The sequence below is a fragment of the Stegodyphus dumicola genome, chromosome 6 (assembly GCF_044657685.1).
Source record: "Stegodyphus dumicola isolate Sdum_Otavi_A_Nest chromosome 6, ASM4465768v1".
NCBI classification, from domain to species: Eukaryota; Metazoa; Arthropoda; class Arachnida; order Araneae; family Eresidae; genus Stegodyphus; species Stegodyphus dumicola.
Window position 1 is genome coordinate 225,005,365 of NC_140773.1, and position 22,162 is coordinate 225,027,526.

At 30.9% G+C, this 22,162-nt stretch overlaps 1 protein-coding gene across 1 annotated transcript in view; it reads right to left on the minus strand.

Annotated features, from left to right (window-relative positions):
* Positions 1-22,162, minus strand: part of LOC118196226 (uncharacterized) — a 78,612-nt gene that overhangs the window by 3,373 nt on the left and 53,077 nt on the right. The window contains exons 4-7 of the mRNA XM_085819603.1: positions 18,503-18,558; positions 5,946-6,092; positions 930-996; positions 678-827 (exon numbers count right to left, since the gene is read on the minus strand). Of these exons, the coding sequence (XP_085675729.1) occupies positions 678-827; positions 930-996; positions 5,946-6,092; positions 18,503-18,558 (420 nt within the window). The remainder of the gene's footprint in view (positions 1-677; positions 828-929; positions 997-5,945; positions 6,093-18,502; positions 18,559-22,162) is intronic.

Here is a 22,162-nt window from a genome sequence, read left to right on the forward strand (position 1 = left end):
CCATATATTTATAGAAGAAATATGGTAATAAATATATGTGTGTACTACTTCTGAAAATATATGTCGCTTTTACAAAAATTAGGTATTTAAATGCAGCAGCATATTTAGAAAGAACGAAGTTGATCGATGCAATTAAATATACATTAATACATAATAAAAAGTACATGAGATTGAGATGAATTTTTACCAAAATTATTATCAAAGTAAAAAAATACGGAAAATTAATGTAAAAATTAATAAATTTATTAATGTTAAAATAGTACAAATTAAATCTATGAAAAGTACATGTTTCTGCTAAGTAAAAATACTGCACAGATTTATGTAAATTTTCACTAAAAAATGCAAAGTAAAGAATTGAAAAGATTTATGTATATGCGCAATAAGTATATGTATATTTTTACCAAAAATATGAGTAAAATATTGAAATTTACATATATGTAAATATCTCCTACTTATTTCGGGACACATTTTGTGATATTTTTATATTCAAAGTTTACGTTTTTATACGAATGGCAGTTCATAATTTAAGAATGCATGTTGCCTGAGATGAGTCCCCCCCAAACTATGAACAAAGAAAACAACAAACTATGTTAAGGTAAAACTTAACACTAAAAATTAAAATAAGAGATACAAATAAAAATTTGATTTCATTAAAAATATTGAAATATAAACAATACCTGCTTCCACTCATTACATAGCCAACTGCTTCAAATGCCTGTATTTGTTCACTAGTGAGTCCTATTTCACCTCGCCTTGGAATTCTTTTACCTTCAGCTACATAAGCCGCCATTGCAGCCCCTTCGCCTGGCAATAAGGCTTTCCCATAACTAAAAAAATAATAATTAATTTTATTATAAATGATCACTGTTCATAAATTTGTACCCTACATTCTTTAAAATATTTACTGTAAATATGGATGCTGAACTTACTCTTTTGCAGACAACTGAACATGAGTCTTCGGCAAAGGACCTATGTCTTCCTCCTCTTCCTCTTGTTCTATTTCAAAACAGAGGAAAATATATAATGATAAATCATTGAAAACATAAAGAAGCTTTGTTGAAATTTAGTATAAGAATTGGTTTCAATTACAAAGCATAATATTTTCATTGAGTAAATTTTCATTAATTTAATCAAACTCAAATTTATGCAATATGCAATTTAAACATATAAAGGTTCTTCATATGAAAAAAAAAAAAAAAAAAAAAAAAAAAAAACTGAATATGCTGCTCAATTTTTTGCTAATTACATACTTTGCCATTGATTACTAATCTTAAGTGTGAACTTTACTTTTGGAGGGGAATTTACATAAATTATTATTCCATTGTGATAATGGAATAACAATATGGAATGGATAATGGAAGCTAAAAATAATTAATTTTACTTTTGTGTAAAGTGAGGTTGGAAGTGACACTAAAACATACATATTTGAACAATAAGCTCTAGCATGATGCATCACTAAATATTTATCCCTCAAAATTCTAAATCTAAATACAACAATTTCTGCTTTTGAATAATATTTTTAAAAAAAAGGGTACTTTTCCGTTCCGGTGCAAATCTTGCCAAGCAGACTTTATTGGCACAGTATACATTTAAAAAATGTTAACAAGTGTTAGTTCTAAGAAACTTTTATTTTAAAGGCATAAACATTTTAATATCATTTAAAATTTTGTAATATGATAATAAATAAAGACAATAAATTTGTAGAAAGACATTAATTTGTATTTGTAAAAAGAGATTAAGAATCATATCACGTGACCCCAAATGATCTCATCTCATGTTAAACTACGCTAATTCTCTCAGTAATCATCTACATTAATTTCAAGTTAAATCTCAATTTGGAATACAAGTTTAAATGCAAGAATTATTTCATTTCGTATGAATAGCTTACTCAGAAATTATGTAAAACCGCAGTGCTTTACTTCGCCAGTGCATTCTCATTAGAATTGATGAATTTAACCCTTGATTTTGCCTTTTCTATATTTTCGGGTGAGCGTGTGATTGCATCCTAATTGATTTAATTACCGCGAATGTCCTTAGGACACAAAATTGAACCATCTGGTAAAAATTCTGTGTAATTGTATCCCAGTATTAAAAGAAACATTCAATCTGATAAAAATTGCTGTGACTTGTTTTGAAAATGAAACGTAAAAGGTTACCAGCGAGGATATTCTCTTTGGCATCGGTTGTACCATTTTGGGCTACTTCATCGCTTGCACCGGCAAAATGGAAAAGTACCAAAAAAAGTTTTCAGATTTTATATTACACCAAAAGTTTTTTTTTTTTTTTAAATGTTTTGCATGTTACCTTTATTTATTAAATATCATGTTCCTCGCACTTAAACCATAAAATTCAGTTCAAGAGCAATACCACAAAATGATTTTAAATTGAGCATATCTTTAGAATTTCCGATACACAGTCTCCTATGCTGCAGATAAAAATGTCCCCCCCCCCATAAAGTACTGCCATTGCTCGCTTTGAAATAGTTGAGTGGCTAATCAAAAACTCGTTCAAGTTTTACAAAATATGAAATAGATAATAGGCTTTCAGAAGCCCATATTTGGGTGAAGGATTATATTATTCAAAATTTGATGGTTCTAGATACTACTGTTTTATCTCAATGTGAGAAACATACATACATTTATGCAGATTCTTCATTATATAATTTCTTTAAATAAAAAACACAGGGTGTTAATTTGAAAGTGATACAGCATTTTAAAGTTTTCAATGCAATATGCCAAAACAAAATTAATAGCCCTTCTGAGCGAATGCCCTTTGGACTAATAATTTAGTTCATGTTGTGTAATAAATGTTGATTATAAAGCTAAATGTACATTTAAAATAAAGTATATTTCATAGTCATATTATTATTAAATACATGGTTTGTTAGAAAAGTTCCAGAGATGATATAAATTATATATTTATACTAATAATTTCCAGCAGTTATTGTCCAAATAATACCTTTGTGAAGCTACACACCTTTCTCTGTGCTTTCTAAAACCTATTTCTACAAGGAAGAAAAGAAAAAAAAAAAAAAAAAAAAAAAAAAGGAAGATAGGGAGAATATGGCAGATGAATGAGAACATGAATTTGTTGGCTACATTCTTCAATGATGGTGACTGTTTGGCTCGCAGTGCCACCAAGAAAGGGGGGGGATTAAATCTTTTCTTTCTAGTTGCCTTGAACTAAAAAACATCAGCTTTGTATAAAAACTTTATTGATATTCTAAAAGATGAAATATTTAAGAGAAAAAATTGCTGCAGCGCAGTGCGGCTAAGAATGCTATTCTACTGAAACATAAACAAGAACAACTGTTGTCATTCACACAAACTTAATAGTAAAATAAAGCATGTTGCCAATAACAAGATTATTGTAAAACATAACATAAAATTAAACAGTGAGAAAATAAATAAGGCAAAAAAAAAAAAAAAAAAAAAAAATGCAAATATTAAATATACATTTAACAATTTCTGTTCTCAACTTTTAAATGTATAGTGCCACACTTTTATTCATGTTTAAGTAAGGGGTTTTACTAATACATCTGCAGGAAAAATGAAAGGAATAACTATAAAAAGGTACTCTATATTAACGCTATTAAGTGAAGTTCAATGAGAGGTCATCAGTTGGTAGGGCCAAGTTAACGTTATCGTGTATTCCAATTATATCTACTCTCACTATACAGAAATATACAACAATTTTATGCCCATTCTTTTGGGAAAAAGTGCAAAGGGGGTTTAAATCCTAATTTTAAGGACTGTATTAGTGGCTAGATAAAATTTTCACATGCAGAAGGTGAAACATGTTAATGAGAAGGCATTTGACCTATTGTGAGAAATGGCATGTAATGGAGAAAAGAAACAGGATGCACACTAGCATAGATCAGCAAAGACCTAAGTATAGTCAAAAGCATCATGTCGAGAACCTAGAAGCGGTTTAAAGACGCAGACAACAAGGTGAAGGTCGAAAATGTTCTCAGCAGTGTCTCAAGACAGTTACTGCTAAAAGAAATAGACAAATAACATTAGCCCAGATTTCAAGGGCTTATGTAGCAGCTATAGAAACACAGCTATCGCATTTGGTTTGGTTTATTTAATTTAAGGCAAACCACTCTAGAGCTAAGGGATGCCTTCAGATTAGGAGGACTTATTAAAGGAAACTGGCTCACATACACATGGGGAAAACCACGAAAATGCCCATGCAACCGGCCCATTTGCCGGGATTCGAACTCAATTAGATATACCATGAGTTATAGGTAGCATAAAAGAGCGTCGTATGCAAAAAAATCTAAGATTTTGTACCTCTCATTTGGACTATGAAATGCATTCAGTTGAAATGGTGCAGAGATCATCATGACAGGAGCACCATAAATTACCATGATTGGAGTTATGGAAATAAGACTGATCATAGTAATTTATGGATTTTCATGGTAATTCTCCAAATGGATAAGTCTCATATCCATTTGGAGAATCATTTCAGACATGCTACAATTTGGAGGAAGAAAATACATGCAATAAGCTTGAAAACACCTGTGAAAATCATTGGTATGAAGGTTGTGGAATCATGGTATTGGTAGGTATCATTTTGAAAGGGCACACTGATTTACACATTTTTGCCACTGCAAGTACGAATACACAGAGATAAAGTTCTTGATTTTTATGTCATGTTGTTAATAAGTGAAATCAATAATAACATCTTCCAAATAGACAACACTCATCCCCATCAAACTGCGCATTAGTTATCAGTTATCTTCAGAGTGAAATAATCCAGAGCACGCAGTTGGCCCACATCTCCTCCATCTTACATTACTGCAGCCCCGAATTAGCACTCTTCAGGAGCTTTAAGATGCTGCTCATTACTAATGCACTTTGAACCAGAAACCAACCATTTTAAAGGATTTCTATCAAGCCAAGGAAATAGTACAAATTATAAAAGCAATAGGCAGTGAAGAATTTTTCAGATATGAAAGGAGAAATCAAAGAATTAGTTTAAAATGGCAATCGTGAAATGACATATCAAAAATTGGACGATTTTATAAGACGGTGAAAGCAGAGATAGTGAAGAAAATAAAAATCCTTTAATGTATAAGAAGTTAAACAAATTGCTAAAAAAAAGGCTCAGGAACTACCTGATTTTGTGATGGAAACTGACCCAAACGGAGAAAGAAGAAAACACTTTATGAGAGATACTGAAAAACATATCACTTTTTAATGTGAAATGTTGAATGAGATGCATCAGACACTGTCCCAAACAAAAATCCGCAGCTATTTAAAAAAATAATTGTACCATGTATCAACTTTTTAAGCAACAGTTAGAAATCCTTTAATTTACATTTATTTCATTTTCCACTTTTAATTACATTAATACTCAGGTTTGTATAAATTATACACACTTTCTTAATTTGAACTAAATCATTTTTTTTAATAGAAAATTAACTTTGTGATATGTGATTTTGCTGAATGTGCAATGTGTTAAAGAAGTAACTTGTGCATCCGGAAAGGTTTACTGTACACATACGAGCCATTTTTAAATTTTATTTTGTCCAAGAGATAGTAATATAAATAAATTACCTTTTTCATTTCTAAGCAAAGCATTTAACAAAGTTTCTTTTCTTTTATTAATATATTGATTTGAATCTCACATTTAATGCATCTTTTTTGTATTTTTATTATTTGCCTATTTTGTTTTGATTTTCTTTCCCCAAACAATTTCTACATATTTCAATTATTTAGTATATGGATAAAAAATACACAATAAAATGACATATCTTAACTGACATCAGTTTCACATACTTAGTAAATTAGAATTTTAAAATTAAATTCTACAGAACATGTTACAAAAATAATTTGCTGATGATATAAACACACAAATTTTATTACTATATTATAGAAATAAATATTTCTACATATGTTATAAAAATCTCAGAGTTTTAATACCTAGTAATAACTTACTTTTTTTTTCAACCCAACTCTCAGATTCTTCAATATCGTCAGACTCACTTGAGCTAGATGTTTTCTTCTTTTTCTTCTTTTTACGAGTTTTTTCTTTCTTCTTCTTTTTTTCCTTTTTTTCCTTTTTCTTTTTATGTTTCCGTTTACCTATGTGTACAGTACATAGTATGTTTAATATATTTTTATGTTGATTGTGTAACCCCTTAACTGCCGAAGGTGTACATATACGTCTTGCTCAGCCGATGTTAACTGCCCGGGCGTATATATACACCCTTCCAAAATACTATCATTTGCTTTGCACTGCTACCCATAAAATTATTCGCACAGCTTTGGAATGCAACACCATAATGACCTTGACAAAGTATGTGAAAGAGGATACTATTTCAGAGAAGTGTGGGGAGAAATTGGAGAGAGGGATATGTCTAAAACAGTGAAAGTAATGACTGCGCGGTATTGGCTGGTGTTGTTTGAGTAAAACATTTTTTTCTTTTTTTTTTTTTAATTCTGTGCCCTCCGTTTTTGCTTACTTTTTGTAGTAGGTTCCACGAATAAAGAAAGATATGATGCATGTTTCAAACGCATTTATCTTTTTTGAATTATTTTTTGATTAACTGCTCATGCTTCATATTGTTAATGAAACTACCTGTTTTGTAGACGAGTATATGAATCAACAGCTTGCAAACGAAAAAACAAGAACAAAATTTGTAGCATTCAAGCAGTTCAGAAAAAATATATGTTTTTTTAGGCATACTGATTTCACAAGGTATAACACTGAAACTTGATATTACACTTTACTGGTCTAAGAATGAACTGATCGAAACTCCATTTTAGGGATCTTTTTTATTATACTTTTACTCAAAACATTAAATTTTGTGCATTCATTTTTTTTTCTTTTGTTCTTTATTTTGTGAAAGTAAACAGTTTTTAGAAAGTAAAACTTGCACATATTTTTCCCCTAATACATCGCATAAATATGTGCACCTGTGTGAAAAACCGTGGCACTGGGAAATGAATCTTGTACGTTTTCTGCGGCAGTTAAGGGGTTAATATTAAAAATAATTACTTGAATAACTTTGTTAAATGTAAAATAAACCCTTTCCACACAAACAGAGTTAAATATTTATATTTCACTCCTAAACAAAATGCATATATAAAATAAAATGACTTCTAAAACCAAGTTTGGAAAAGACATTAAATAAATATTTCTCATAGATATTAAATATTTAGTCTAGGGCAGGTGTTCTCAACCGGTGGTACGCAAAGAAAAAGTATTTTTAACTATTAAATTCAAAAATCTTGTGAAGAAAAATTGATAGAAATTTCCTGTAATCGAACTCGGACTGAGGATTTAAAAAATAATACATTTTTTAACTTGTGTCTGAACCGAAAAATAACTTTAAAGGCATTTCAAATAAAGCTAATATATTTTTATTGCCATTTTGTACAACCTATTTGTGTGAACAAGGATTTTCTTCCATGTTATATTTAAAAATTAAAAACAGAACAAAATTAAATGTGGATCCTTATTTGCGGTTAAAACTAAGTGAAATAAGATCAGACACAAAGAAATTTGTCCCTCTTAAACAGGCCCAAATTCACACTAAATAAAAATGGTAACCCATTTTTAATCTAAAATATTTTTTATGTATGCATATTTAATACAAATAAGCAATACATTGTACAAATGGCAAAATATATTTATTTTTAATATTTATATTGAGAAATTGAAAAATAAACCTTGTAAAATGTAGCGGTGGTACTTAAGTTTTTCAGTTTTTATTTAGATGGTATGCATTAGCTGAAAGGTTGAGAACCGCTGGTCTAGGGAAAGGAACACATGTTTGATTTACTTTATAATAACTGCCAATTAGATTTATAGATTTATATACATAATGAAAAATCAAAAACTACTATGGCTCTTTTTAATCTCTGTCACTTTGTAATGCCAGGTTACTCTGAAACTTGTTTAGTAACATCTCAGTCAGAGAAAAAAAAAAAAAAAAGAGGAAGGGGGGGGGAAGAAAAGAAGACAGCTTGATTTCTTTCTCTCTAATTTTGTTCAGATTTGTCAGATGGCTAAGTTTTGAAAATATTTTGATGGAAAAGAAAACAGAGAAAGAATAAAATGCTTGAATGATGTAGTATGAAGAGTTTTACAGAGAAAATAGATTAAGCAATATAAGTAAAATAAATGAGATGAAAAGTAATATGGAAAGTGAAACGTCTTGTGAACCATGTGGTGGTTTGATTATACATAAACATACTCTAATAATCAAAGGTTAAAGAAGTATTTACATTAGGATACCCCATACATAAAGGTATACATACAAAGGGTATACATACAAAAAGTATACATACAAAAGGTACACATACAAAGGGTATACATAAAGGTATACATACAAAGGGTATACATACAAAGGGTATACATAAAGGTATACATACAAAGGGTGTTTACACATTTTTGTAATGATTTTGATTTTCTCCATGAATTAAAATATTAATTTTAAAAAAAAACATGATTGGCATCAAATTAGAATAGGTTTTAAAAATCATCTGCAGCACTAAAAATATTCTTTTCTTTAGAATGTTGCCAAAAAATAAACAATGCATCGAAGGCTATATTTTTGCATTGTCCACACAGAAATACTCTTATTCAATTATTTAAAAAGATGTGAAAAACATGGCTTTAATATTTCTTCACGTAAAACAAGTGACATAATTAATACGAAAGGAAAGAAACAGTTTACATCTGATGGGAAAAAATGCATACTCAACAAAGGTGCGTACCGCTCTTATTAAACCTAAAGTCGCATCTCATGTTTTAAAGTAAAATCCAGCCTCCCAAAGAGATAATGCAAAATCTTAAAATATATCTGTAGGCACTGTGAACAAAATTATAAAATATGATTTAAAGCTAATCTAAACAGAAAAACATGATGTTCATTGTCTAATGCCGAAACATGTTTCTCAGTGTAAGACTCTATGCATGTTGCTGTATGAAAATTATTTGGCAGGTGAAAAAAGGTAATGTATAGCTACAATAGATGAGACTTAGATATGCTTATCTGATTGCAATAGAAAAGGACTGATTTACTACCAAAAAAGAGGAGAAAAAGACTTCAGAGAAACTTTGTTGGTTCAGAGAAAACAAGGAAGGTTTTTCTAACGGTTTTACAGTTATTAATGGATTCTCTTATAATGGAAAACTTATACTAAGGAAAGTATTAAAAAATGTCAAAATTAATTTGGATTACCATCAGAAATATGTTTTAACACTTATTTTTAAAGAAGAAATTTCATCTCTTTATCTAAACAATCTTTACTGTGTTAAGTTCCATTAGGATAAAGCTCCAAGTCATACTTCTAAATCTAATGCTCTATTTTTTGCAAAACTGAGAAATGAAGCTACAGCTATTCCCTCTAAATGCATGCTACCCAAGTCGTCTGATGCATCTTCTATGGATTACTGTGCGTTTGTCAGTTGTTTTGCATATTTTTACTATTTGCTGTTAACATTTTGTTTAAAATTTTTCATTATCATCATATTTTTACATCATTTGTTTTCTTTGCATATTTAAAGTATTTCTAAAAACTTGATAAAAATTCAGTCAGGTAATAAAACAAAACTACTTGATATTAATAAGTATTGAAAAAATTTATATGGTTAAAGGCTGACTACACGACATTCAACTAGCAAGGAAGTTCAAGGAAATGGAATAGTGCAGAATTTTAGAAAAGGATTTTTCTCCAAGAATTTAGTACAGTAGACTCGCGATTATCCACGCCTGCCACACAAAGTTCTTTTTTTTTTTTTTTTTCTTTTTCTTTTTCTTTAACAAGCATAAAGCAAAGAAAATGAAAATGTTCACAAAACTGAGTGAAACGTTAAATTTGCTAACATCGTGCTTATTTATGGCAAAAATATCCCAGGCCTTCTCGGAACCTTCCCCTCTGATGAGCAAGGGATTTCTTACTCACCCTTGCAGTGCCCGCTCCACCGCCCTCTCTCGTCTTAATCTTACTGACACGTCCACTTTCTTCCACTCATTATTGTTAGTTTAAGCCTGATAGTGTTTGCGAACCGGCCAGAGTTAATTTCTTATCTTTTATTGTGTTCAGTGCTTGTGCTTTTTGGTTTTGTGTTTTTTGTTACTGTTGAGATATTTGTAATCGCATTCTTTCTGGTTAAAAGGAAGAATAGCTTTCTGTTACGTCCGATACATTCATTAGCTTTCAGCCAGGTCCGAATTATTCTGAAACCTAATCTCATTCTTTATGTTATTTTTGATTGATTATTTATTATGTCTTGTTTATTGTGTCCATGATCTGTTATAAAGTTATATATATGACCTCTGTAACCGCTTATCTCTGCTTGTACTTATCGTTGCTTGTGTTTCTTTGCATGTAACACTGTGTGTATCTCTGCGTATCTCAATAATAAATATTTGCTTTGTGAACCACGACATTTTCTATGTTTAACAGCAGAGCGTGGTTCCTTCAAAAGTTAGAATTTGCTGATATTTTCCCTAATTGAACCTTCCAGTGTAATAATTTATTGTTCGCGTAATTTTGATTTGGTCTATCGTGAATGATGGCTTTTTCTGGAAATGAAAGGGAAGCTTTTGGTGTAGCACCATTTGACGGTGTTAATAACTTTACTGTTTGGTGTCGAAGAGTTCAAGCAATGTTTACGGCAAAGGAATTGGATACATTTTTGGAAACAGAAGCAGTTGCGGACAGAGTTGCAGGTGTTTTGAAATCAAAAAAGGCTTATGCCTTAATACTTGCGCTTCTAAGTGATAATGTTATTGCTTCTCTTCAACGTGAAGACATGGCATGTAAAATATGGAAGAAACCACAAGCTACGTATAGCACTAAAGGTGCAGTGAGTCAAATTTTAACGCGTAAACGTCTAGCTATAAGGAAATCCAAGGATGTGTCAATGAGACAGCATATCAACAGCATAATGAACCTGGTGAGTAGTCAACGCGTCTCTGGCTCTGAAGTAAGCGACTTTGATATTATCATTTACATTTTAATGTCATTGCCAAAGGAATATGAAAATATTAAGGCATCTCTCGAGAATCAGCCATGCGATAATTTGAGTTTAGATTTTGTTACAAGTAGACTTATTGATAGTGAATCTCTTATGTTTGATTATAAAAATGAAAATAAGTATTCTAAACCAAATACGGATAACTCTGTTTTTATTAGTGCTTGTAAAGAATTGTTTTGTACTTATTGTAAAAGAAAAGGACATTCTGTTAAATTTTGTATAAAAAATGAACTGCGTCTGTCATAACTGTGGGAAAACTGGTCATTTCAAAAGTGAATATTTTGATAATTCTAAAACGCAGGCAAATTCAAATAGTAGTAAGTATGCATCCCCTGCAATATCTTTTATGGCTGGAAATCTTGTGCATGATCAATTTATTATTGATTCTGGTGCAACTTCTCATATGTCTTCTCACAAGGAATGGTTTACCTCAATTAAGCCTAAGACTGGAACTGTTAAGTGCGCGTCCAAGTCGGCGGTTTTAGAAGTGGAAGGAATTGGTGATATTTGTGGTAAAACTAAGAATGGTGTTGAAAAAGGAAGGGTCCTCGCATAAAAGAAAAGGTCCTATAGGAAATTCCTATAGGAAAGGGTCCTCGCATAAAAGAATCCAAACCACTTATTACTATACACACTGATATATGTGGTCCAATAGAACCTCAAACATTCCATGGGAAAAAGTATTTCATGACTATAATTGATGACTACTCGCAATTTATGGAAATCAGACTGCTCAAAAGAATAAGTGACATTGCTGATGAACTCAAGCTATTCTTTAAATTCAATCCAACTGTTACAAAACTGTGCTGTGACAATGCCAAAGAATATGTCAGTGGAGAATTGCATGAAGTTGCTAAAAGAGCAGGTGTAAAAATAGATCCTGCACCTCCCTATACACCTTTTCTAAATGGTGTTGCTGAACGAGCAAATAGAACTGTACTGGAAAAAGCTAGAGCAATGATACTTGAGGCAAAATTACCAAAATTCCTTTGGGGTGAAGCAGTACTTAGGGCTGCTTATATAAATAATCGACTCCCAAATAGTTCGATTGACAATCGTCTTCCTTTTTTTCTGAAGTATGGTGAATATCCTGATTTAACAAACATTCGTGTATTTGGCTGTGATGCTTATACTCTTGTGCCACCATCGCAAAGAAAGAAACTAGATGAAAAGTCTGTCAGAATGATATTTGTAGGTTATTCCACAATGGGATATCGTTTAATGATTCCAGAAACAAGACGCATCATTGTTTCCAGAAATGTTAAATTTAATGAAGAAAAGAAGAAAGAAGAAAATCAAAAATATATTCCCGATAGTTCTGATTTGAGTGAAAATGACAATGATGACATTAAAAATGAAGACAAATCAATTTCAGACACTGATAACGGCGAATTAAATGCTGCAAATAAGAAGGAGGAACAAAGAAATTCTTCAAGAGAAAAGAAACAGCCAGTTAGGTATCCTAATCTTGAGATTTACCAAGTAATGTTTGCACAACAAGACACTCTGACATTTGAAGATATTGTAAATCTACCGCAAGTAGAACAAGAACCATGGGAAAGAGCTATGGATGAGGAAATGAAATCTATGGAAGATAACGACGTCTGGGACCTACAAAGTTTCCCCCTGATAAAAGAGCCATTTCCTGCAAATGGGTTCTACGTAAAAAACGAGATGGAACTTACAAAGCCAGGCTTGTTGCTCGTGGCTTTATGCAAACGGAAGACATAGATTATACAGATGCGTTTTCTCCAGTGATTAGTATGTGCTCTTTACGTTTAATCCTGGTAATTATCAATAATGAAGGTCTGTAAACTTTTACTTTAGATGTCAAGACAGCGTTTTTGAATGATAAGTTAGATGAAATCATCTACATGGACCAGCCAAAAGGATATGATGATATGAGTGGTAAGAAATGTAAACTTAAAAGAATTTTTATGGTCTTAAACAGTCTCCTCGAAAATGGTATCAGAAATTTCTTAATTTTGTTATTAAATTAGATTTTAAGCAATTGGACTCTGAACCTTGCATTTTGATCAGAAATTTAAATTGTAAGAAAGTAATTATGGCTCTTTATGTAGATGACTTATTAATTGCAGGTTCGGATGTAAATATTATAATATCATTGTTGTCTAGTGAATTTGAAATGTCAAAATCTGAAAGGGTCTCAGAATTTTTGGGCATTAGACTGAAATTTGAGCCTGATTGTTTATATTTAGATCAGAAACTATATATTGAAAAATTACTTGATAAATTTAAAATGTCTGATTGTAAAATAGCCCAAACCCCCATTGAACCAAAATCTACAGCAGCTGATCTTCAGAAAAGAAATGCATTTCATGGCCCATACAAAGAATTAATTGGATCTTTACTTTACTTAGCATATATCACAAGGCCAGATATTTTATTTGCAGTAAATTGCTTAAGCCAAATGCAGGAGCATCCTACTGATGTTGCCTGGTGTGCTCTAAAAAGAATCCTTAGGTACTTGAAAAACACCTTAAATTTCAAATTGATATACAAAAAGGATGATTTGGAAAGGGCAAACTTGTGTTTGTATGTAGATGCAGATTGGGGGGAGAGATACTCAAGATAGGAAATCAATTACTGGTTACTTTATAATGTTTTTAAACTGTCCTATTATGTGGTGCTGTAACAAGCAAAAGTGTATTGCACTTTCATCAACATAAGCTGAAATAATTGCTTTATGTAAAGGTATTCAAGATGTTTTATGGATAAAAAATGTAGTAAATGAAATTTCCAGTGTTAAAAATGTTTATATTTTTTAGGATAACCAGTCACGTATCAAAAGTATTGTTAATGAAAACTTTTCAGGTAGGTTGAAACATATAGATATAAAATTAAAGTTCACTCGTAAGTCTGTTAAAGAAAATAATATTAGAATTCAATATGTACAGTTAGGTTTACAAATTGCAGATATGTTAACTAAGGCTTTGTCCAAAACAAAATTCTATGAACTGTTATCATTGAGCTGTTTAAAAATTTTGTAATTCTTCTATGTTTTGTATAATGTGCGATTAAGGGGGGAGTGTTGAGATATTTATAATCGCATTCTTACTGGTTAAAAGGAAGTATAGCTTTCTGTCACGTCCAATACATTCATTAACTTTCAGCCAGGTCCGAATTATTCTGAAACTTAATCTCATTCTTTATGTTATTTTTGATTGGTTATTTATTGTGTCTTGTTTATTGTGTCTATGATCTGTTATAAAGTTATATATATGACCTCTGTAACTGCTTATCTCTGCTTGTATTACTCTGCTTGTACTTATCATTGCTTGTGTTTCTTTGCATGTAACACTGCATGTATCTCTACATATCTCAATAATAAATATTTGCTTTGCGAACCACGGCATTTTCTATGTTTAACAGTTACTGATTTAAAATGTCAGGAAAACAAAAGAAGGTTGTGTTGACGATTGTCCAAAAAACTAGAATTAATTTCCAAAGTAGCAAATGGCGCTACAAGGCAGCAGATGGATTCTACCTTTGATGAGCTAGACACGGCATTGACAGAGTGGTTAGCTCAAGTTCGAAAAGAGGGTACTCCTGTAAATGGTCCTATCATTGCGGCGAAGGCAAAAACCTTTTTTGAGTTGTTAGGCCTGAAAGGAAATTTTGCCTTCTCATCCAGCAACAAGCATGCTAAAGTCTTCTGATGGACAAATTTTTGCAAAGTTTCTCCCCCAAAATGTTACTGCGCTAATCCAACCCATGGACAAAGGAGTCATTGCAACAATGAAGAGAACATACCGAACCAAGCTGCTAATGACCAAAATTGAAGATGGTCATGATCTGAAAGAGTTTAGGAAACACTACACAATCTTGGACAGCATCTACGATATTGCATCTGCATGGGACTCGGTGACCCTCATAAAATCATAGAGAAAACTCATGCCTAATGTTGATGCCAACAACAACCTAACCCCTTTGAGTAGTGAAGAAGAGAATGAAGATGTAGACACGCCCATGGCAACTCTTGCCGATATGGGGAAAACAGTTCCGGGTGGTGAGAACATCGCTGCTTAAAACATTAACGAGTGGTTGGAGTGTGACATCAATGAACCTGGCTTCGAACGCTTGACAGATGATGAAATTGTGAAGAAAGCAAGGGGAGAGACCGAGAATGAAGGACAGCAAAATGAAGGCGGAGAAGAGCCCACTGTGCAGATGTGGAAGACTGACGAAGCGGCTTTGCAACAAGTCGACAGACTGCTGAGCTATTTGGAAGAACAAGACGATGCGGAGTCGGCCGAGAAACTTATGCTACGAAAAATGCAATCTCGGATCAAGAGAAAATGCTTCCAAAGCAAGAAGCAAACACAAATGACTGATTTCTTCAAAAAGGTGTAGTTTTACAGTTATGCTATTGTCATTACATAATATATTACAGTATTAAAACAGTACATATGTATTAATTTTTCTGTGTATCCTTGACGCCTCTTTTAAGTACAAAGCACTTTTCTGTTTTCATTAACAAAATGCATTTTAGGTTAGTTTTGAGTGATATACTAAAATATAAAGCATTAGTCAAACATTACCTGCTGTTTATTTTACGTTTTATTGTACATAAAACAATGTTTCAAAGTTGGAATGACTGTTTTCTCTTTTGCTATGCCAGTTTTTAGCTTTTTTCGGATTATCCGCGATTTTTGTTATTCACGGCGGCCGCGCCACCCAATTCCGTGGATAATAGGGAGTGTACTGTAAATGAGAGATTTATAACACCATTGTAGAGCTTGTAATAATATTAATGCATGTACTTTATTGCCAAACAATGTTATTTAGCTCCAATAATGGATAGGCATCACATCATAACAAAATCACACGATGTTCATTTTGATTTAATGCCAATTTGGTTATTTCTACATAAGTTGTTTTAAATTTTTGTAAAGAAAGATATAAGTTCTTCACATATCCAAAAAAGATTAATACTTGGGACTGAAGTAGAGTATTTTCGAAGTTATGGGATTCAGGCATAAAAAACCCACAATGTATCTACATCCATGATTTGTATATCTAACTAAATAAAAAAATCATGCATTTATTTAAACTTCTGCCACAATGATTGGTGGCATCTGCAGCAACTTTAATGCTAGTAAGATTTTGTAATCAAATCAAGCCTTCGGAATAAGTTGATTTTCGCAAGATGGAACCGCGTTTTTTTCTTTCCCCAAAATCTCAATTTTAAACGTAGGTTTGTATTGTTAATGAAATATACAGGTTGATATACAGGTTGAGTTCAGGTTGATAACAATTAAGATCATATTAATTTAGAAATCAAACAACAAAAATCAGCGTAAACATTATATTTTATCTTGTTCATTTGCGCTTTTGCAGCTGAGGATGATGGTTCGGTAAAACCATCGAAACCAGTCCTGTAAAAATTTGAAAATATAACGCTGATTTTTGTTGTTTGACTTCTAAATTAATATTTGTTCGGCATGTTATTGTTTCGTATATAAGATGACATTCTTTTTTTAAATCTCAGAGTGGAAATTTGGCCTTTCTAACGTGAATTCTATTTTTTATATGCTTAACTATAGAGAATTTTCATGTGTTTAGGATTTCAAGAAATCGAAGTATTGCCCGAAAAATAAGATTATATGGGAAAGTCTATGGCAGTGTATTTAAAAAAAAAAAAAAAATCTTACATTTGTTTATTGCCTACAAACTTACATTTATAGCAAATATGAAATTAATTTTAATTAAACTGTATATAACGAAAAGAAATTGAAATTAATTGTATTACTTGAGTAAAGGACGAAACACCTTCGTATTTATTTCTTAATTATTGTACATTGAAGGAGAGATGGTTTGTTCCCCTTGAAAAGTCAACTAATTTCCAATCAATGGCAATGATTATTTGCTCATTATTTAATTACTTGCTTTTAATTTAATTTCTTTTTACAATTGAAATTTTGTTATTCATGATTTAATTCAAGTCCCTGTTAAACATTTTTAACAATTTACATCCAAGTTACTTTAAAAAAATTTTCGGAATTAAACTTACTAACTATGGATTCACTCTTTTTAGATAATTCTACTAAAATTAATCTTAAGAGATAATATAATCACTATTTCTTTCATAAATAAATTATTATTAACTTAATTTGCAGCTATTGCATACGTAGTAGAATAACTTGATTTCGCACTAAGTGAATTTAAGATCATACAACATTAAATATATATATCTCCACTCTGTTACTTGGCTCTGTAATCTCAGTTTCTTTATTCTTATATGTTTGTAAATTGGGCACTTTTTGCTTTAAAAATGATTGAATTATGTTGTTCTTATCTTCCGGTTAAGGTTTTTATGCCTTTAGTAAATCTGCATGCGATATTTTTAGAATTATTAACAATTTAAAGTTGTTTAAGTGCTGCTAAGCCTTTTGCACCGGCGGCAATGTTTGTTTACATTTGAAACAGCATAATTTTCAATACAGATATTTTGAGTTTTTATGTATTTTTGCCTTGTCGCGAAGTAAAAACTGAATTAAATGAATGAGAAATACTGAATCATCTGTGAAAACCCTTTTTGTTTTTTGTTGTTGTTAGCTTAATTTCCTTTATACAACGTTTTAGATTTATTATAGTATTTGAATAGAATAAGTGGCAATGATTAGATAATTCTTAAGATAATACAAATTTTGTGAATTCTGAGTTAAAAAATGAACGAAATGTAACACTGTTAAGTGCCAGAGTGTCGCTATGGTAAACAAATATAGTGAATTTTCAAGAGTGCATTTATTCTATTGTGGTTTATGTGCTAATGATGAAATAAATTTAATTCAATCCAATAAGTTTAAATGCAAGAAAAAATGCATATAATTTAATATTCCGTACAAGGAAGTCACGTGGTGTACACATCAGTTTTTTTTTTTTTTTTTTTTTTGGTGCGTGCATGTGCTCCTGAAGAAAAGAGACTTATGTCCAATGCCCTTGAAACTGATACAGACTTATTCCAAATCTGTGCCAAACTAAGCTTGCTTTTTTTTTGGCCTTATTTTAAGTACAAGTTGATTTTACTCTTATTTTTTATTTAATAATTTATTTATATTTTACTATGCATAGTTTTTTAGCCATATTATCAGTGTTTCCATCTTTAACAGGCCAAATAAATTTATTTTAATGAATAAAGTAGCTCTTAAGAAAAAGTACATTTTCCCCCAATTCATGATTCTTTTAGCTCAGAATAAATATGAAGTTATATTTTACAAAAATATGTCTTGATTAAATGATTACGGCAAATGACAGAAGAGTTACCTGATATGAGAGCTAAGCTCTAACAGAGAATTTTCTTAAGACCCATATTAATCTTCCACATGAAGGACAACCCATGCACCCACCTTTTTTAACTACTGGAAATACAAGGGTAGTTACCAGTACTTCATATGACTCTGAAGTCTTGGACACTAATTAATAGAAATTTACTATAAATTTCCATCAAAAGAGTTATTAGAGAAATAATAATACATACCATCTTTGTTTTTTGTTATTAAATCTTGCTCATCTTCTGTGTCCTTTTCATCAGAACTGAAGTAGAAAAACAACATTATAATACATCTAAAAATGAATACAAGTAAATTTTAGAAAATGCAAATAAATTTTTACTTCCTACAAATATATATCACAACGTCTATGCCAAAGATACAAACCTGCAAAACCATGGGGGAAAAAAAAAAAAAAAAAAAAAAGCACTAAACAACTGAAAAATAGCAAAAAATTAAGGTTTCTATATTTGCCATACTACTGATTACATAAACATTTGTACACTTGCAGTTTGAGAGTCAATTATGATACGGAGCAAAATAAAAATGCAACAATATCTAGTACAAACACATATTTATATAATACTTTACAGTAGTATATTACCCATACAATTAGTTTTATGAGACTGAATTTAAATGGCATTTCAATGAGATTTAGAAAGTTTATATATTTCAATACCAAGATTATAATTAGAAATAATCAGAATATGCAACACTTTAAATTTTTGTTTCGTTAGTAACACACAGTACATATATTTATACATTTGCATTCCACTCATTCAATATTTTTATTAATACATAATTTTATTAACAATATGATATATGGCACTTCTCTCTATTGATTAATAGTACACACTGCATTTAAGTATATTAACAAAATTTAGCAGTCTCAGATTTGTCTGAAATATTTCGCTTTACGTGAATATCAATCCATTTTCTACTCATTTGCAAATCTGTCCTGTAAAAAGTCCATTTAACCCCTTAACTGCCGCGGGCGTATATATACGCCTTGCGCAGCCGATGCGTTAACTGCCCCAGATGCGCAGCCGATGCGTTAACTTTGCGAATAATTTTAGGTGTAGCAGCGCAAAGCAAATGATAGCAGTTTGGAAGGACGTATATATACGCCTGGGGCAGTTAACGCATCGGCTGAGCAAGGCGTATATATACGCCCGCGGCAGTTAAGTGGTTAAGATATTCCTTTAGCCCAAATTCAAAAAGATTATTTATTTTCCTAAAAATAACTGATAAATGGGATACACGCAGTTATGATCATTAGACATGATTACTCACAAGATGAATATTATGTTACATTTTCATCTGATGGAATGAAACAAACTGAAAAGCACAGCTAACAATATAAATGATTTTACTATTTTTTACATATTTTTAATATTAATTAAATTAAAATAAATATAAAAGCAACTGTTTTAATAATAAAGCCATGCATTTTTATGAATTTATATTTCAAAATCAGAATATGATTAATATGCAATATCAATTTATATTAAGCTCATAAAAATCGTGAGTGATCCCTGATAATACATTTTTATGATGATGAGGAAGGAACTAAAATAATCTATATAATCTAAATATGCAATTTTAGTTTAAAACATCTGACTAAATCTAATGAGGATGGTTTAGATTTTGTGAGAATTATCACAATTATTCTGTGGGGTTGTATTCATTTTAGGAAATTTTTTTTGATAATTTTTCAAATTATATTTAATAATTGATGCAGAACACTATAAGGACTATTTTAAATGTAGAAATGAAAATGACTATTTCATTTCCTATTGCTCACAGTGGTTTCACTCTGTAGATGACAACCACAGACAATATACTGGTACATTTTCCTACTTATGCATAGTCAAGACTTGAAAAAGATAGCCATAGACTTTACTAACTTAAACATCCAGCCTAGATGCATATTTCTAATTATAATTTTTTTTTAAATGGGTGCTAAAAAATTTCATGAAAATTATTTTAACTCTACGAGCAGAAGAGTTCTGTAACTAGAAAATCTGATTTTGTATGGCCTTTGCCGAGAAAAATTCCTACATCATAAAACTTTCTACAATAACTATGATACTTTATTTTTATATGCAAAATTCACATACACAAATATTGAATTTACTGATTTGCATTACTTAAATTTTAATGCCTCCATTATATATACAGGCATTATCACAGTTTTACAGACAATGAATTGAATGTGACTCACTTAAAATCAGCCAATTTTCAAAACATAATACAAAGTATATCATATGATTTTTATAGAATTTAATAATATTTTTCTGTCTTGAATAATCAGAGATAATGAAATCAAAAGCCTAAAATATCCTTCATATACTAAAAGAGGACAATAAATATTATGTGTGTATGTTTACATGGCAAGTCTTACCCTTTTCTTATATATAAATTCCACATAATGCAAAATTGTATTGCTCAGCTATGGCATAATTATTGAAAAAAAGGGGGCGAAGAGGGCTTTTATATATATATATATAGACAAATGTTTGGATTAGATATATATTTGAGTATTTGAGTTTCATCAATTTGCATAGGTGCTTTAGAAATACTTTAAAAAATTTATTAATAAAAAATTATGAACTTTGCAAAAATAATTTACTTTTTTGTAATATTCACATGTAATTAAATAAGTTTCTTACAGATAATAAAAATTTCACAGCCTGAAATAATGAAATAATCTTCAGAAAATAAACTATTTAGTTGAAGATGATATATGAAGATACATCTGTAGATGCCAAATATTACAGATGCCATATGTGTAGAAAATCAGATAATGCTGTATATAGTCCTCCTAAACGGAAGTACTACATCTAGTCATGACTATTGTACACACTTTTTGAGTGTTTATTTTAACAGTTATAAGATTTTATTTTAATTAAATAGTTATTATGATTTGAATCTTTACTTTAACATCTTCTTTTCATAGTCCTCAACAAAATGCAAATTAGTAATTGTACATTAAGCTGGCGGTTTGAATGTTTAGAGTCAGAGCTGCTGGCAGCTCGTTTTGCCATTACCTATCAGCACCTTTGCCTAAGTTTATTTCAGCATTAGCATCGTGCCACCACCAACATAATAGTTAACTATCCTGAGCCAGCCTTAGCAGCCTATTTTATGCGTAGTCACATACTACGTTACCTAAATTGAAATTTAACTTTCTGTTAATTTAAGCACAAAGAAGTTACAGAGGTTATCTCTTGGGAAAGCAGTGCATTTCTAGTCAATTAAATAAAAAGGTTATTTAACCCTTAAGACTTAATCATTTGATTAAAGCAGTACAGACTAAATAATTCACTTCCAATCTAGTATGATCTGAAGGACACTGATGCAAGCATCTAGAAACAGCAGAAGCCTGCACAACGTAACGCATGTGCATAAACCTTTACGCATGCGCATAATAAGTTTATGCATGCACGTTTAATGTATAACGGACAGTATAAGCTAAGCTAAAATTATCTAATTATCTATTTCAGTTAATGTTGTAGATTGCATTGTTCCTTAATCTTCTAATTGGATCTGGCTTATTATTTTTTGCAGACTGTTAGAGAATTGGTAAAAGTATAGTTTAGGGTATCCCTTGGCGATTTTTGGCGGTACATGGATACTGATTTTGTGCAATTCTTTGACTCGTTATTTTGGCTTGCGAAGCAGCGATTTTTGGGCCAAAAATCGCCACTACACAAAGCCAAAATAACAAGACAAACAATTGCACAAACTTGGTATCTATGTACACATCGACTTATTTTCACTTAAAAAACAATCCCCGAATTGCACAAAAATGGCATTGTGCACTCCTTTGACTTTATATATGTACACGTCGACCTATTTTCACTTTA